The following is a 19,318-nucleotide window of genomic DNA, read 5'->3' on the forward strand; positions in this document are numbered from 1 at the left end:
CTTTTAAAGCTTTAATTAACTAGATACTTACAGCATTCTGCAGAATTAATACCTTGATTATCTTTGGGGTTTCCTGCAAACACTGTTAGTTAATAATAAATGAAACTGATGAAAAACTAAATTTGTAAGTCATTTCATTCTAAGAGATGATGTAGAAAATGGCCCTCACTCTATAGATGAGTTGAAATATCTACACAGCCTTTCAGGTCACTCCACCTTATATGGTTAAATTGATGCATGTTAAGGATTAGAGTGAATTGTTGAGGTTTAATTGGTAACATGCAGTCAGGGCAGGATGGAGGAACAAATTGACTTAGTGATTCCAGGGCAAAATCCACAAATGATTCATCAGATTTCATTGAGAGGCATAAAAGTGAAAATATGTAGGGCTTTTGCTCCACAACATGGATATTTTTCCTTCTTCATTTATTTAATCATCAAACACCTGTTAAGTGCTTGTTAGCTTGGGTTATATTCCATTTAATATATATTCTATGGTGTGTGTATGTGTGTGTTAGTTGCTAAGTCATGCTCGACTCTGCAACCCTATGGACTGTAGCCCACCAGGCTCCTCTGTCTATGGGACTTTCCAGGCAAGAATACTGGACTGGGTTGCCATTCCCTTCTCCAGGGGATCTTCTCGACCCAAGAATGAACCTGCATCTCCTGCACTGGCAGGCAGATTCTTTACCACTGAGCCACCCCAGAACCCCATTGTGTATGTACAACCACTTCTTGAGCCAACTCTGAAAGACAGTAGAGGACACAGAAGCCTGGCAAGTTACCATCCATGGGGTTGCAAAGAGTTGGACGTGACTTAGCAACTGGACAACAAAAACAAATACCACTTCTTTATCTATTCATATGTCAACATTTAGGTTGTTTCCATGTGTTGGCTATTGCAAACAGCGATGGAGGGGGGATAGATGGGGAGGTTTGAATTGACTCGTACACGTTACTATATTAAAAATAGATAACCAACAAAGGCCTACTGTATAGACCAGGGAACTCTGGTCTATACAGTAAAAAAGGAAAAGAATTTGAAAAAAATAGATCCATGTATATGCATAATGCGATCACTTTGGTCTACACCTGACACCAGCAATATTGTCAGTTGACTATACTCTAATACAAAGTAAGCATTCAGAGTAAGAGGACAGCTGCTCTTGTCAGTCACTCCTGTCATTCTGCTCCACACCTGTGACGGGCAGCAGACGCAGGCTTTGATCAGGGGGTGGGCAGGCAGAGGAGGCGGTCAACGGATAATCACACAGCCTCTGCTGTCCCATTTCTTACTCTGTGAGGAGTCTCGGGAAGAAGACAGATTCATAAACAAAAATGTCCAGGTAGAAAGAAAACTATCAAAATAGAGGTCCACACAGATGAGGCGGGCCAACAGCAAATCATAGCTGTCAGATCCCAGGCTAAACATTTCTGTATTTCCTTACATCCTTTCCCAAACCCTCAGGGGTGAGGAATTGAGATCCAGAGCAAGCTACGTTCGTTGTGCCAAGAGGGCTGTATACTTAGATTTAACCTCAAGAACATCAGAGGCTGTCGTCTCCAAGAAAAATCCCACACTCAGGGCAAACCACACGTGAAGAAAAGTGAAAGTTAAGTGTTAGTCCCTTAGTCATGTCTGACTCTTTTAATCCCATGGATCATAGCCTGCCAGGCTCCTCTGTCCGTGTAATTCTCCAGGCAAGAATCCTGGAGTGGGTTGCCATTCCCTTCTCCCGGGGATCTTCCCGATCCAGCGATCAAACCTGGGTCTCCAGCATTGCAGGCAGATTCTTCACCCTCTGAGCCACCAGGGAAGCCCAGAAATATAGAGGCCATGGCTTATTGAATGGCTTGAAAAAATAATGAGACAAGTACCAAAGACACAACGTTTAATATAAATACTGAATGTAAATAAATCAGATAATCTGTATATAAATGACTTAATAAGAGTGTCAGCAACTGACATGCCTGCAGTAAGCCTAACCATATCTATAAAATGCATGCATCATCTTTGTGCGCCCCCATCTATTCCATCACAATGGGAAGGGGGTCACTGCTTCCTAGGAAAAGGTTGTATCCTGGATGGGGCTTTATGGGCTCTGTGTCCTGGGCTCACGTCCTGTGAGGAGTCAGACTATTTCCTAAGATCTTAGAAAACAAGGTCAGTGCTCTGGGCCCTACCTCCTTCTCTGGCAAGTAAGATCCAGGTTGTTTGAAATCTTGGCTGACCTACTATGTACAATCATCCCTTCTTCTCTTTATGTACAGCAAATTCCTAACGGATGTGGTTGCAGAATGCCCACTCCCTGCCCTATACTGGAACAGGCAGTTATAAACACCATGCTTCATCTACTCAACAAGAATCATTACCATTTTACTTTTATAAATGATGCAACTTGGATTTGAATACAATCAACACTCTCACAGCTATTGAATCCTTGTCTCTCCAGCTTCAAAGTCTGTGTCCTCTTTTCTCTGAAGCACTTAATTTAGTTTCCTCAGACACACCTTCCGCGTGAATAACATATTACCATTTATTACAAGGCTGATCTTAGAAGGCTTGCAGTTTCCTCAATTCTTCATTTCCTCTAATGATTAATTTTCAAGTCTAACAAAAACGTGGCGTAATACTGCTGAGAGATAGGACGGAACGCTTTCTAATACCACTGAGTTATGACTCATTTGTCAATTTGTATTCAGATAAGGACGCAGACATACTTATTTTCTTTTTCACATTCAAGCTCCTGCTTGAATGTGGCACTAAGAGATGCATTTGATGTCTGCCTGCTCTGACCTCAGACCTCATGTCGATTTGATGGAAGGGTTCACTCAGTACATAGTTTCTCTGTTCCTATGGGCCGCTTCTGCAAGGTTTTTGTCCATAAAAAAAGTCAACTGCAAAATAATTATAAACACCACATCCCCCATTTTAGGAAACATTCTGAACTAAAAACTAACAACAGCAAAATACTAAACCTTTATTTTGAAATAATTACTTGCTTTCTTCTTGCCCTCCGGTAGTTTTCTTCCTTCATTAAGCCCGGTTCAATTTGAATAATACTGCCCATAATTATCAAACAGGGAGTATATCCTTGAGTATATACTAGAATGGAAAGAGAAACTGGGATCAAAACACCTGAGGGTGGAACGGCTACTTAATAGAGAACTCTGGAAGGTCCAGTCTCAGACAGTGGCCCATGAGGGCAGAGGGCACAGGCAGGTGGGAGATACATTTAGAATTAAGATGATCACACGGTCTCTCCAAATAGAGTGGAGTTAGTGCAGACTCTCTCTCCCAGAAAATACTTTTGAATGTTTTGAAGTAGGAAAGCAGAATGAGATGCAGTGGGGAAGGCAGTTTAGAGAAGCACTTCTCCAGAAGCGCTCCCCTCTAATGGACACATTCATCCTCATACAGAGAGAGGGTGACTTACAGACAGAGTTCTTATGGCTGCTGTCCTTGCTGGGCATCACCTTGACTCCTCTTGACTTCAATTCAATTGCCTTTTTCACTGGAAGAAACAAAAGAAAAATTATTAGCTAAGACTCAGAGCAATACCGCGAAACTGCATTTTATCTTCACAGCATCTCCAGTCATAACTGCTTTCTTACCAACCCCTGGAATACGGGACATGTTCTAAGGGGTGAATGATGCAGACTAAACCAGTACAAGAGCTTGTGAATAATTAATGCAAGGCTATCTGCCAGCAAGATCGTATCTTATAATCACAGTGTTAGAAGCAAAAATAATATGTGGTGAGACTATTATCTACATCCAAACCTGCTTGCCACCACTTTCTAATTCTGTTACATTCATGAAAAATTTTGAGGACAGATAAAAGGTATTTGTTTATTCATCTAGTCCTTTAATCACTCAAAATTTAACAAATATTCATTGGTGGGGAGCTAGTATGAGGAAATCCTGTTCTGAGTGCTTGGAATAAAATGCTAAATAAGAGGACACCAGTACTTCCAGACTCTCATAACCTATAGGCAATATAAAAATACATATATGGTATTGATTTCTAAAATTATAGTTCTCAACTGTAAATATTTCTTAATTTTTCTAAGCCCTACATCAAATATTTTAGGAAATTCTACTTGTCTGGTCATTTCTGGGGGGTAAAAAGTGGGAAGTCATTTGTGGGATGAAACTAAAAAATGAAATTTTAATATGAAATAATTTGCTTTAAACATCAAACTTATATTTTATTAAATTAAAAAATAGCAAATATTTATGATTTACGTGCTTAAATATGATTTACATATATGGACCTAGAGTACCATGAAGCTCTGTGTTCAAATTTTTGCTCAGAACCTGGTATCTACGTTGCCTGTGTAAGTTACCTCAGAGCCTGTTGATTTATCTGTAAAAGGAGTGTGATGGTTAGTTTATATGTCAACTTAACTGGGGCACAGAGTGCCCAGATATCTTGTCAAATATTTTCCTGGATATTTCTGTGAAGGTGGTTTTGGAAAGAGAGTAAGTATTAAATCCATAGACTGAGTAGAGCAGCTTGCCCCTCTCCAGGTGGCTGGACCTCATCTAATCAGCTGAAGGTCTGAATAGAAAACAACACTGACACTTTCCTGAGCAGAAGAGAATTTTTCCTGCCTGACTGCCTTCGTCCTGGGTTATGCTCTTTGCTTTGGAGCCAATTCATAACCATTACACAAGCATAATGGCAAGCTGATATTGAAAGTGAAAGTGGCTTAGTTATGTCTGACTCTTTGCAACTCCATGGACTGTACAGTCCATGGAATTCTCCAGGCCAGAATACTGGACTGGGTAGTCTTTCCCTTTTCCAGGGGATCTTCCCAACCCAGGGATTAAACATGGGTCTTCTGTATTGCAGGTGGATTCTTTACCAGCTGAGCCATAGGAGAAGCTCAAGAATACTGGAATGGGTAGCCTATCCCTTCTTCAGTGGATCTTCCAAACCAAAGGATTAAACTAGGGTCTCCTGCATTGCAGGCAGATTCTTTACCAACTGAGCTATCAGGGAAGCCCAAGCTGGTATTATTTCTACCTAAAAGACCACTGGATTATTTTTAAAAATATTTTTTCTAATTTTTATTTTTTTAAAATAATGAAAGCATAATAACTCATTTGCAGGAGACTTGGAAAATACAGAGCAAAATTACAGATAGTTCTGCTATATACTACAATTATTTTTTTCAGTAGATAAATTAAGATTTTTAGTTGGAGTTTTTATATCAAACTCTCAAAAATTAACAGTATGAAAACAGAGAGAAGTAGAAGGATATAGTAGACCTGAAAAGCATTATGAACCAATTCAACATGATTAAGATTTATACAATGTCCACACAACATCAGGGTACAAATTCTACTCAAGCTCCCATATACTATAAACCAGGAGATATTGGAACATATCTAGACACACAAAACAAGGTCTAAAAATTTCATGGTCTAAAGAGGTTGAAATCGTGCACTCTTTTCTCTTATCACTGTGGAACTATGTTAGAGATCAGTACATCACGAGAAATGCTGGGCTGGAAGAAGCACAAGCTGGAATCAAGATCGAAGGGAGAAATATCAATAACCTCAGATATGCAGATAATACCACTCTTATGGCAGAAAGCAAAGAAGAAGTAAAGAGCCTCTCAATGAAAGTGAAAGAGGAGAGTGAAAACATTGGCTTAAAACTCAACATTCAGAAAACTAAGATCACAGCATCTGGTCCCGTCACTTCATGGCAAATAGATAGGGAACAGTGACAGACTTTATTTTGGGGGGCCCCAAAATCACTGCAGATGCTGACTGAAGCCATGTAATTAAAACATGCTTGCTCTTTGGAAGAAAAGTTATGATCAACCTAGACAGCATATTAAAAAGCAAAGACATTACTTTCCCAACAAAGGGTCTATCTAGTCAAAACTATGGTTTTTCCAGTAGTCATGTATGGAAGTGAGAGTTGGACTATAAAGAAAGCTGAGCACTGAAGATCTGATGCTTTTGAACTGTGGTGTTGGAGAAGACTCTTGGTAGTTCCTTGGAAAACAAGGAGGTCCAACCAGTCCATCCTAAAGGAAATCAGTCCTGAACATTCACTGGAAGGACTGATTCTGAACCTGAAACTCCAATACTTTGGCCAATACCTGATGCGAACAACTGACTCATTTGAAAAGACCCTGATGCTGGGAAACATTGATGGCAGGAGGAGAAGGGGACGACAGAGGATGAGATGGTTGGATGGCATCACCAACTCAATGGCCATGAGTTGGAGCAAACTCCGAGAGTTGGTGATGGACAGGGAGGCCTGGCATGCTGCAGTCCATGGGGTTGCAAAGAGTTGGACATGACTGAGTGACTGAACTGAACTGATGTTAGAAATCAGTATCAAAGGATATTTGAAAAGATCCCACATATTTTCAAGTGCAGTGCGACATTTATCAAGAGAGATCTTCGACTTAGCCATTGAAAGCCTCAAGAAGGTTAAAAGAGTGAAAAAACACAGAAGATGATTACAGAGAAGAAAGCATTTAAATGAGAAATTAATGTCAAAGAAACTTAAAGTATTCTTGATTTTTAAAAAATATTCTTATTTGCATGATCTCTTTGTTTCCATGACTCTGCATGTTTAGCTGAACCCAGGAGTGATGAGTGGAATGTTTCCTTCTTCACATAATACAACAGGGTCTGGCCTTGGATTTTGAATCCTGGTCCCAATCATCTAGTCATGTGGCCTGACAAAACATTTAAACGTTGTATATGTGTGCTGTCAAATCTTTGCACATGAGCATGAGTTCTTCTGCTGTGCATTTCACAAGGGAAATTGGAATGGTGAAGGGACTTTACACACCTTGACAGTTCACTGAGGAAGTTAGTCCTGTATGGTAATGTGGTTCTAACTGATCATTCTGACCAGCGCCACGGCTAGATGGTGGGACTCCTGAAGTGGACAGCACTCCTGGCGGACACGGGGTGCCCCCCACTGATGGCGCCACATGGAAGGAGTGGCCAGTGGCGGCTGCTTGCTGCCAGTGCCCTCAGGGGACCCTCAGGGACAGACTGCCAGGGCCCATGTCTTCAGGGACAGATCATGTCAGGGACCACCCCATGGTCCCTGGGATGGGGTACTCTATCCCCATGGGACGGAATACAGTTCCAGAACTGTTTCCAATGGCCCTGGTGTCACTGAGGCCATCTGAATGAACCCTCGTGCAGCCCCCTGGCTCCCTCTGCCCTTGTTGCTCTGTATCCTCCCGTCCACAGGAGTCATTCCACAGGATGCTCCCCAGTAGGCATCCCCACCTCGCGTCCACTGAGGACACCCTTCCAGAGAACTATTCATCTCCCTGCTCCCGCCACGTCTGCCTTTCATGCTCATCCGCATCTCCGTGTCCTGGAGACAGACAGCACAGCAAACAGAAGCCACATCAGGAACCCACTGTCCCTGCTGAGGAGGCGTGGTCTCTGCATCATGTCTCCCCAGAGCAGGGCTTTGCTCTGAACCAGGAAGCCTCGATATCTCTCCCATGACACCCAACTTTCTGTTTTGAAACAACTCTATCTTGAAGTTACTCAGGAGAGAGAAGACAAATGCACAATAAGTAACGAATGGGGCAATCGATGCAAGATAATAAAGAGCATAAAACTCAAAACAAATGTCACCCAAAATAAACAGATAAAACAAACAGGACTTGATGCTTTCAGAAAATTAAAAAAAAAATGAGTAGCCTTCAGGGTGCAATAATAGTATCTGAATATATAAGACTTTAGTGAGAGTATAATAAATTTTGTAATTTTGCAAGTAACTCTATGTAGCTGAGTGAAGCTAGGGAATTCGCCAGGGAAGTTTATTTGTTTTGTTTTTCCCAGTATAATGGAAACTGTTGTACTTGCTCCCCTCCTCTGATTTCTGGCTGGTTTTAATACGTCCTCTTACTGGACAGCCCTGGTTCTTGGCAATGTTGTAAAGAAACGGAAGAGACCCTCTTCAAAGGGTCTCTCCCATCATCACCCCTGAGGCCCCTCCCATCATCGACCCAGATTCCGCCTCCCTCCCTACCCCTCAGGAGAGATTTCCACTTTACAAGCAGCAGCCGTGAGGAAGAGGGTAGCTCAGGCAGACAGTCGCATCCTCAGAAAGACCAGGGACCCAAAACAAATTCCTCCATAGCCCTGTTCTTTCCCATGAGTGCCTAGACAACTGGTTCTCAAAGCTTGGAAAGAGTGGTAGAACACTCTTCCTGAGTCATAAAAATCCTAAGTTGCTAAATGCAGAGGCAGAAGTTGTTGAGAAACCTCACAGACTATGGAGGAAACTGTTTCACACATGTACACACATCAACTGCTGACAAATCTAGAGAAGCCAGGGTTTGGAATTAAAAATATAAGCCCTGTGTATTGGTCATATTAGTAACGCAGAGCATTATTGTAATTTTACTAAAATTTCTTCAGGCTAAAAGATTCCATCTACGTGGCTTATCAAAAGAATATTTACTATTGTTGATAACAATAATAGTGAAATCCTTGGAAAGGCTTTGTATTGCAAGAGCTCACTACACACACACACATACACACACACTTTCACATTTATGTTACATATTATATAATTTATGCTATATTTATATATATACATTATTTACTATATACTCATATATGTAAATGTTTACATATATTATTATTGCATACTTAAATATTTTGCACATTTACTATATAAAATAAAGTCTAAAATATTTTTGTATATAAAGTACATAAATTAATCTATTGAGCTTTCTTATAGTTAAAAATGTTCTTGTTATCTAACATTTGCCTTATAATTATTTAATCAAAGCTTTCTATTACATTTGATAAGTAAGCAATTATAGTCCATAAGCTATTAATCTTTTATATTTACATTGTCTTTTTATATTATCACATTACTAGCTATGACATTTCAAACTCCATTATTTATGTTAACTTCTTTTTGGGGGGGGGTTATTATTTTGTGTTTGTTTGTTTTCTGTCAAATCTCAACATGACTCAGCCATAGGTATACATACACTTGTTTCCTTTTGAACCTCCCTCCCCATCCAACCCCTCTAGGTTGATACAGAGCCCTTGTTTGAGTTTCCTGAGCCATACAGAAAATTCCCGTTGGCTATCTATTTTATACATGGTAATGTAAGTTTCCATGTTACTCTTTCCATACATCTCACCCTCTCCTCCCCTCTCTCCATGTCCATAAGTCTATTCTCTATGTCTGTTTCTCCACTGCTGCCCTGTAAATAAATTCTTCAGTACCATTTTTCTAGATTCTGTATATATGCATTGCTGCTGCTAAGTCACTTCAGTCATGTCTGACTGTGCGACCCCACAGACGGCAGCCCACCAGGCTCCCCCGTCCCTGGGATTCTCCAAGCAAGAACACTGGAGTGGGTTGCCACTTCCTTCTCCAATGCATGAAAGTGAAAAGTCAAAGTCAAGTCGCTCAGTCGTGACTCTTAGTGACCCCATGGACTGCAGCCTACCAGGCTCCTCCACCCATGGGATTTTCCAGGCAAGAGTACTGGAGCAGGGTGCCATTGCCTTCTCTGATATATGCATTAGAATATGATATTTTTTCTTTCTGACTTATGTCACTCTGTATAATAGGTTCATCCACCTCATTAGAACTGATACAAAAGCATTCACTTTTTATGGCTTAGTAATATTCCTTTGTGTATATGTACCAAACTTCTTTATCCATTCATCTGTCGATGGGCATCTAGGTGGCTTCCATGCTCTACCTATTGTAAATAGTGCTGCAGTAAACAGTGGGGTACATGTGTCTTTTTCAACCCTGGTTTTCTGAGTGTATATACCTAGGAGTGGGATTGCTGGGTCATATGGTGGTTTTATTCCAAGTTTTTAAAGGAATCTCCATACCATCTCCGATAGTGGCTGTATCAATTTACATTCCCAGCAACAGTGCAAGAGCATTCCTTTTTTTCCACACCATCTCCAGCATTTGTAGACTTTTTGATGATGGCCATAGTGACTGGTCTGAGGTGATATCTCATTGTAGTTTTGATTTGCATTTCTCTAATAATAAGCAATGTTGAACACATTTTCATTTGTCTGTTAGCCATCTGTATATCTTCCTTGGCGGAGAAGGCAATGGCATCCCACTCCAGTACTCTTGCCTGGAAAATCCCATGGACACAGGAGCCTGGTAGGCTGCAGTCCATGGGGTCGCACAGAGTCAGACACGACTGAGCAGCTTCACTTTCACTCTTCACTTTCATGCATTGGAGAAGGAAATGGCAACCCACTCCAGTGTTCTTGCCTGGAGAATCCCATAGATGGAGGAGCGTGGAAGGCTGCAGTCCATGGGGTCTCTGAGGGTCGCACACAACTGAGCAACTTCATTTTCACTTTTCACTTTCATGCATTGGAGAAGGAAATGGCAACCCACTCCAGTGTTCTTGCCTGGAGAATCCCAGGGACGGGGGAGCCTGGTGGGCTACCGTCTGTGGGGTCACACAGAGTCGGACACGACTGAAGTGACTTAGAATAGCGTAGCATAGCATATCTTCCTTGGAGAAAAGTCTGTTTAGGTCTTTCTCCCACTTTTAGATTAGGTTGTTTGTTTTCCTGGCATCGAGTTATCTGAGCTGCTTGTATGTTTTGGAAATTAATCCTTTGTCAGTTGTTTCATTTGCTATTATTTTCTCCCATTCTGAGGGTTGTCCTTTCACTTTGCTTATAGCTTGCTTTGCTGTGCCACAGATTTAAGTTTAATCAGATCCCATTTGTTTACTTGTGTTTTTATTTCCATTATTCTAGGAGGGGGGTCATAGAGGATCTTGTTTTGATTTATGTCATTAAGTGTTCTGCCTATGTTTTCATTTAAGATTTTTATAGTTTCTTGTATTTGCTTTATGTCTATAATCCATTTTGAGTTTAGCATTAAGTATGGTGTTAGGAAGTGTTCTAATTTCATTCTTTTACATGTAGCTGTCCAGTTTTCCCAGCACCATTTATTGAAGAGGCTGTCTTTGCCCCATTGTATATTCTTGCCTCCTTTGTCAAAAATAAGATTCCCATAGGTGCATGGGTTTATTTCCAGACCTTCTATCTTGTTCCATTGGTCTATATTTCTTTTTTTTTGTGCCAGCACCATACTGTCTTGATGACTGTAGCTTTGTAGTATAATCTGAAGTCAGGAAGGTTGATTCTTCCAGCTCGATTCTTCTTTCTCAAGACTGCTTTGGCTATTCAGGGTCTTTTGTGTTTCCATATGAATTGTGAAATTTTTGGTCCTAGTTCTGTGAAGAATGCCTTTGGTAATTTGATAGGGATGACATTGAATCTGTAGATTGCATTTGGTAATATAGTCATTTTCACAATATTGATTCTTCCTACCCAGAAACATGGAATATCTCTCCATCTGTATATGTCATCTTTGATTTCTTTCACTGATGTCTTATAATTGTCTGTGGACAGGTTTGTTTGTTTTTTTTTTTTTTTTTGTCTCCTTAGGTAAGTTTATTCCTAGATATTTAATTCTTTTTGTTGCAATGGTGAATGGGATTAATTCCTTAATTTCTGTTTCTGATTTAATTGTTAGTATATAGAAATGCAAGTGATTTCTGTGTATTGATTTTGAATTCTGAAGCTTTGCTAAATTCACTGATTAGCTGTAGAAATTTTCTGATACCATCTTTAGGGTTTTCTATGTACAGTATCATGTCATCTGCAAACAGTGAGAGAGTTTTACTTCTTCTTTTCTGGTCTGCATTCCTTTTATTGCTTTTTCTTCTCTGGTTGCTGTAGCTAGGACTTCCACAACTATGTTGAATAATAGTTGTGAAAGTGGACACTCTTGTCTTGTTCCTGATCTAATGGGGAATGCTTTCAGTTTTTCACCATTGAGAATAATGTTTGCTTTAGGTTTATCATATGTGACCTTTACTATGTTGAGGTAGGTTCCTTCTATGCCCATTTTTTGAAGAGTTTTAATCATAAATCAGTACTGAATTTTTTCAAAGGCTTTTTCTGCATCTATAGAGATTATCGGAGAAGGCAATGGCACCCCACTCCAGTGCTCTTGCCTGGAAAATCCCATGGATGGAGGAGCCTGGTAGGCTGCAGTCCATGGGGTCGCGAAGAGTCAGACACAACTGAGCGACTTCACTTTCACTTTTCACTTTCATGCATTGGAGAAGGAAATGGCAACCCACTCCAGTGTTCTTGCCTGGAGAATCCCAGGGACAGGGAGCCTGGTGGGCTGCTGTCTATGGGGTCACACAGAGTCGGACACGACTGAAAAGACTTAGCAGCAGTAGTAGCAGCAGCAGAGATTATCATGTTTTTTATCTTTAAATTTGTTAATATGGTGTATCACATTGATTGATTTGCATATACTGAAGAATCCTTGCATCCCTGGAATAAAACCAACTTGATCATGGTGTATGACCTTTTAGATGTGTTGCTAAATTCTGTTTGCTAAAGTTTTGTTGAGGATTTTTGCATCCATGTTCATCAGTGATATTGGTCTGTAGCTTTCCTTTTTTGTGCTGTCTTTGTCTGATTTTGGTATCAGGGTGATGGTGGCCTCATAGAATGAGTTTGGAAGTGTTGTTTCCTCTAAAATTCTTTGAAAGAATTTTAGAAGGATAGGTATTGTCTCTTCTCTAAATGTTTGATAGAATTTTCCTCTGAAGCCATATGGTCCTGGGCTTTTGTTTTTTGGGAGATTTTTGGTCAGGCTTCCCTGGTGCCTCAGATGGTAAAGCATCTTCCTGCAATGCGGGAAACCTGGGTTCGATCCCTGGGTTGGGAAGATCCTCTGGAGGAGATGGCAACCCACTCCAGTATTCTTGCCTGGAAAATCCTATGGATGGAGGAGCGTGGAGGTCTACAGTCCATGGGGTCACAAAGAGTTGGACACGACTGAGTGACTTGACTTTCTTTCAGGTTCTTTCTGATCACAGCTTCAATTTCAGTGCTTGTAATTGGGTTTTTCATAATTTCTATTTCTTCCTGGTTCAGTCTTGGAAGATGGAACTTTTCTAAGAATCTATCCAGGTAATCCATTTTATTGCCATATAGTTGTTCATAAGATCTCTTACAATCCTTTGTATTTCTGCATTGTTTGTTGTAACTGCTCCTCTTTAATTTCTAATTTTGTTGATTTGATTCTTCTCTCTTTTTTTCTTGATGATTCTGGCTAAAGGCTTGTCAATTTTGTAAGAACTAGCTTTTAGTTTTAGTAATTGTTACTATTGTTTCCTGCATTTCTTTTTCATTTATTTCTGCTTGGATCTTTATGATTTATTTCTTTCCACTATTTGGGGTTTTTGTTGTTGTTGTTCTTCTTCTTCTTCTTTTTCTACTGTTTTAGGTGTAAAGTTAGGTTGTCTATTCAATGTTTTTCTTGTTTCTAGAGGTAGGATTGTATTGCTATAAACTTCCCTCTTAGAACTGCTTTTGCTGCTTCCCACTCCAGTACTCTTGTCTGGGAAAACCCATGCATGGAGGAACCCAGTAGGTTGCAGTCCATGGGGTCGTGAAGAGTTGGACACGACTGAGCGAATTCACTTTCACTTTTCACTTTCATGCATTGGAGAAGGGAATGACAACCCACTCCAGTGTTCTTGCCTGGAGAATCCCAGGGACGGGGGAGCCTGGTAGGATGCCATCTATGGGATTGCACAGAGTTAGACACAACTGAAGTGACTTAGCAGCAGCATAGGTTTTGAATTGTCATGTTTTCATGTCCTTTGTTTCTATAAAATTTTGATTTCCCTTTTGATTTCTTCAGTAACCTGTTGGTTATTTAGAAATGTGTGGTTTAATCTCCATGTGTTTGTGTTTCTTACAGATTTTTTTTTATTTAATTGATATCTAGTCTCATAGCATTGTGGTCACAGAAGATGCCTGATATAATTTCAATTTTCTTAAGTTTACTGAGATTTGATTTGTGACCCAAGATGTGGTCTATCTTGGAGAATGTTCCACGTATACTTGAGAAGGTGTATTCTTTGGCATTTGGATGGAATATCCTGAAGATATCAATGAGATCCATCTCATCTCATGTATCATTTAAGACTCGTGTTTCCTTATTAATTTTCTGTTTTGAAGATCTGTCCATTAGTGTGAGTGGGGATTTAAAGTTCTCCTACTATTATTGTGTTACTGTCAATTTCTCCTTTTATGTCTGTTAGTGTTTCTCTTATGTATTGAGGTCTCCTATGTTGGATGCATAGATATTTACAATGTTATGTCTTCCTCGTGGATTGATCCCTTGATCATTATGTAGTGTCCTTCCTTATATATTGCAATCTTCTTTATTTTAAGGTCTATTTTGTCTGATATGAGGATTGCTACTCCAGCTTTCTTATGCTTCCCATTTGCAAGGAATATATTTTTCCATCCTCTCACTTTCGGTCTATTTGTGTCTTTAGGTCTGAAGTGGGTTTCTTGTAGACAGCATATATGTGGGTCTTGTTTTTGCATCCATTCAGCCAGTCTGTGTCTTTGGGTTGGAGCATTTAATCCATTTACATTTAAAGCAACTGTTGAGATATATATACCTATTTCCATTTTCTTAATTGTTTGGGATTCATTTTGTAAATGTTTTTCTTCTCTTGTATTTCTTGACCATATAAGTCCCTTTAACATTTGTTGTAAAGCTGGTTTGCTGGTACTGAATTCTCTTAACTTTTGCTTGTTTGAAAAGCTTTTTATTTCTCCATCAATTTTGAATGAGACCCTTGCCAGGGACAGTAATCTTGGTTGTAGATTTTTCCCTTTCAATACTCTAAATATATCCTGCCATTCCCTATGGCCTACAGAGTTTCTGCTGAAAGATCAGCTGTTAAGCCTTTGGGATTTCCCTTGTATGTTACTTGTTGCTTCTCCCTTGCTGCTTTTAATATTCTTTCTTTGTGTTTAGTCTTTGTTAGTTTGCTCAGTATGTGTCTTGGTGTGTTTCTCCTTGGGTTTATCCTGTATGGGACTTTTTGTGCCTCTTGGACTTGATTGACCATTTCCTTTTCCATGTTGGGGAAATTTTCAACTATAATCTCTTCAACAATTTTTCATACCCTTTCTTTTTCTCTTCTTCTTCTGGAATCCCTATAATTTGAATGTTGGTGTGTTTGATATTGTCCCAGAGGGCTCTGATACTATCCTCAGTTCTTGGCATTCTTTCACTTTATTTAGAAGTATATTCTGCTCTTCAGAAGTTATTTCCACCATTTTATCTTCCAGCTCTCTGATTTGTTCTTTTGCTTCAGATATTCTGCCATTGATTCTTTCATTTTTTAAAAATTTTAGTTATTTATTAAATAAAAAATACTGTGAATTTTATAAAATTTAAAATGTTACAAAGTTTAACATTTTTTTTTTCACTTTCTAGAGTACTTTTAATTTCAGTAATCATTTTGTTTGTCTCTGTATGTTTATTCTTTAATTCTTCTAGGTCTTTGTTAATTGATTCTTGCATTTTCCTCATTTCATTTTCAAGGTTTTTGATCATCTTTACTATCATTATTCTGAATCCTTTTTCAGGTAGTTTATCTATTTCCTCTTTATTTATTTGAACTTCTGTGTTTCTAGTTTGTTCCTTCATTTGTGTAGTATTTCTCTGCCTTTTTGTTATTGTTTTTTAACTTACTGTGTTTGTGATCTCCTTTACCCAGGCTTCAAGGCTGAATTATTTCTTCCCTTTGCTTTCTGCTCTCCTCAGGTTGGTCCAGTGGTTTGTGTAAGCTTCCTATAGGGTGAGATTTATGCTGAGTTTTGTTTGTTTGTTTTTCCTCTGATGGGCAAGGCTGAGGTGATAATCCTGTCTGCTGAACATTGGGTTTGTATTTTTGTTTTGTTTGCTGTTGGATGAGGCGTCCTTCACAGAGTGCTACTGGTGGTTGGGTGATGCCAGGTTTTCTATTCAAGTGGTTTCCTTTGTGTGATTTCTTACTATTTGATACTCCCTAGGGCTAGTTCTGTGGTAGTCTAGGGTCTTGGAGTCAGTGTTCCCACTCCAAAAGCTCAGGGCTTGATCTCTGTGGTTCCCTCACACTGATCAGCTTGAGAAACTCAGTTCAATTCTCCCCAGACCCCACAAGTCTTGGGTCCTTCCAACTTCATGGAGCTTCTGCAGGCTTGTGGGGGTTCAAGCTCCAGGGCCAGGGTCCTCAGACTTCAGCCATTGCCACCACCACGAGGAGAGCTGATAACGCACAGAGCTCCCAGGCCAGTTCCATTCTCCTTAGCTTAGCATTTCTTATTTGGGCCTTTCAAAGAAGACTTCCTTGTTTAAACTTCAATCAGAGATCTTTAGGAACTGCAGCATACATTTTTACTTTGTTTATTAAGTCAAGGACTTTCCTTATGAACCCTCCTGAGTCAGTTCTCGAGAACAGTGCTTCTGCTTGGTGTTCTTGGAGCCAATAGAACAGGACTGAGTTCACTTTAGAAGCAAAGGAAAGCTTTGTTTTCTGACAGCAGAATGGAGAAGCACCAGCTCACATTCTAGAGCATATCCTCTTCAGGGCCTTCACTTATTCTTGAACTGGAAAAACTAGGAGTTGTTCAGAAAAATATTCTTGGTTTATGGGTTGACTGGAAAATTTTTTGTTTTCCTTATTGGGGAAGAATCTAAACTTTTGGATTATCTCAGAGATTTCTGTTAATCTTTCTTATTCTGAACAGGAAAATAAGTGATTTAAAAATAATATATTTTGTGGAATCCCAGTGGTTTGCATTCTTTCACTTGCTGTAAGGCTCACTTTTTTTTTTCCCAAGCATTTATACCATGATATTTTAGAAACACTTTCAAAATATTAATTTGCTTCATTAATTTATCCAATTATATCACCCCTTACCCAAACTGTTTCACATTTCTTCATTAGATTTTGTGTTTTATATTAGGGAAGTGTCATCAAAATTCAAATCACTTTTATATTTTAAACACATTTTTAAAAACTATATCAAAGTATCACTATAGTTATATAACTTAATTACTAAATATCTGAATCTGGATCCACTTTCCTATTCTCTGTTAATTATTATAAATGCAAAGTTCATGTTGATGCTGATAAAAGTCTGTGTAATCCCAGGATCTTACGGCTGTTATCACAGATGGTGAAGTCATTTTCCATCTATGACCAGAGCCTTCACCTCCACATTAGGGCTCATCTCCTCAGTGCCATCATTTTTCCTCCTTCTGCATAACCATTTTTCTTTTCTCTGCTTGATCGATTCCATTATTACACAAACATGTTTCACTTTCCATCTTTATGAACCGAGACAAAGCAAATGAGCAAAAAAGCAAGCGTGCAAGCAGAGAACAACCAGACAAAACACCGTCTGGCCCACACCCCCAGCACTGCCTGGCCCTTTTCTCTCCTGTCCTGGAGCAGGGAGAGGAAACACCTCCTGGGAATCATCTTCCTTTCACCTCTCCCCATTCTCTCCTAACCTGAACACAGCCATTATCAAAGACAGCGGTCACCACCCTGCCTGTTGTTGCTGCCTCCTGTGGTCAGTTCTCCAGCTCCTCCTTGCCTGTGATGTCACCTCCCCTCCCCCATTTCCAGACCCCACACTCTCCAGCTCTCTTCTAATTCAGTGGTCATTCCTTGTTCATAAGTCTGAGTGTTGCCATGTGATGCCTTGGTATTTATTACCATATTTTTAAACTTTTCATGTATTCCCTTGAATCCAGTAGAAATACTGTAAACATCTAATAAAATATTATTAGCATTATGATATTCTTATTGAGTAATAACTTTTAAAGCATTAGTGACACTTAGTCGTGTCTGACTCTGCAACTTCATGGACTGTAGCCCTCCAGGCTCCCCTGTCCATGGGATTCATCCAGGCAAGAATACTGACAGGAGTGGGTAGCCATTCCCTTCTCCAGGGGATCTTCTGATCCAAGGTTTGAACCTGGGTCTCCTGCATTGCAGGCAGATTCTTAACCATCAGAGTCGTATGGGAAGATTTCTATGTATTTGACACTCTGCTAAGTGCTTTTACACATCTTGCTTAATTTCACCACAAGTTATAAGATTTATGCTGTTTATTACAGAGGAAAACTGAGTTACCAAGAAGTTAAATAATTTATTGTAGGTTATAGGGCTTGTGGGGGCTTCTCAAGTAGTGCAAGTGGCAAAGAATCTGCCTGCCAATGTAGGAGACAAAAGAGACTGCATGAGTTTGATCCCTGAGTCAGGAAGATTCTCTGGAGGAGGGCATGGCAACCCACTCCAGTATTCTTGCCTGGAGAATCCCATGGAAAGAAGCACCTGACTACAATTCATTGGGTCACAAAGAGTCAGACACAACTGAACCCAATTAGTGCGCACACAAGCATAGGGCTTGCAAGGATAGAGCCGTCCTGGAGCTGCTGGTCTGATTCTAGAACTGACTGGTTTATCAGGAGCTGCTGTTTCCTTCATAAACAATGCCACTTCTTTCAGCCACACTTTACATTTAAGTTTTATTTTTAAGGACAATTATTGCATTACACAAGGCAATGTTTAAGTAATTATATTAGTAAACACGTATTATCAAACTGAAGTTTTCAAAATCAGGATCTGATTGACTCTTCAAAGTGTTATCTAAGAAATCTTTGAATGAACTGGTATGTTAGCTCCTTAAAGAACATTGATTTATGTTAATCCTGTTATAACAAAAGGTATGTACTGAGTCACGTTGACTTAGGGGCTTCCCCGGTGGCTCAGTGGTAAAGAACCTGAGAACTGGTAAAGAACCTGCCTGCCAATGCAGGAGACACAGGTTCAATCCCTAAGTTGGGAAAATCCCTTAGAGGAAGAAATGGCAATCCACTCCAATATTCTTGCCATGAAATATTCATCCCATGGACAGAAGAGCTGCAGTGACCATAGGGTTTCAAAGAGTCAGACACAACTGAGCCCAAAGGCACATAACTCATTTTCATTGTTGTATTTGTTTTAGGTGCACAGCAAAGTGATTCAGAAATATGTATATTTCCAGATTCTTTATCCTTATAAGTTGTTACCAAATATTGAGTCTAGTTCCCATACAGTAAGTAGGTCCTTCTTCATTATCTATTTTATATAGCATAGAAAGGAAAATATTCACCAATGTGATAATTAAAAAATGCTATCTCATTTGTATTTGCATTTCAAACAATTATTGTGCATATTCATTTACTCTGTGAGATAAATTCTCCTGTTGTTCTCATGGTCTATATATCCCTCACCCATCCAGAGGGGACGTGTGCCATGACCCCGTGGGCTGCCCAGAGCTGCAGGTGAATGGAATCTTAGAAACAGAACATTCCCTCCCTCCCCCACCACCCCCCCACACACACCTGCAACAGAACTGAAA

The 19,318-nt window shown here is 39.8% G+C and overlaps 1 protein-coding gene across 3 annotated transcripts in view; it reads right to left on the reverse strand.

The window, feature by feature from the left end:
- Positions 1 to 19,318, reverse strand: part of CSMD1 (CUB and Sushi multiple domains 1) — a 2,076,272-nt gene that overhangs the window by 707,921 nt on the left and 1,349,033 nt on the right. For all 3 annotated transcript variants that reach the window (XR_003509135.1, XM_027530260.1, XM_027530259.1), the window contains exon 7: positions 3,438 to 3,515. Coding sequence is in view for 2 of the 3 variants with exons in the window: in XM_027530260.1 (XP_027386061.1) it covers positions 3,438 to 3,515 (78 nt within the window). In the remaining variant the exon portion in view is untranslated. The remainder of the gene's footprint in view (positions 1 to 3,437; positions 3,516 to 19,318) is intronic.

Source organism: Bos indicus x Bos taurus, chromosome 27 (genome assembly GCF_003369695.1).
Source record: "Bos indicus x Bos taurus breed Angus x Brahman F1 hybrid chromosome 27, Bos_hybrid_MaternalHap_v2.0, whole genome shotgun sequence".
Taxonomy (NCBI): Eukaryota; Metazoa; Chordata; class Mammalia; order Artiodactyla; family Bovidae; genus Bos; species Bos indicus x Bos taurus.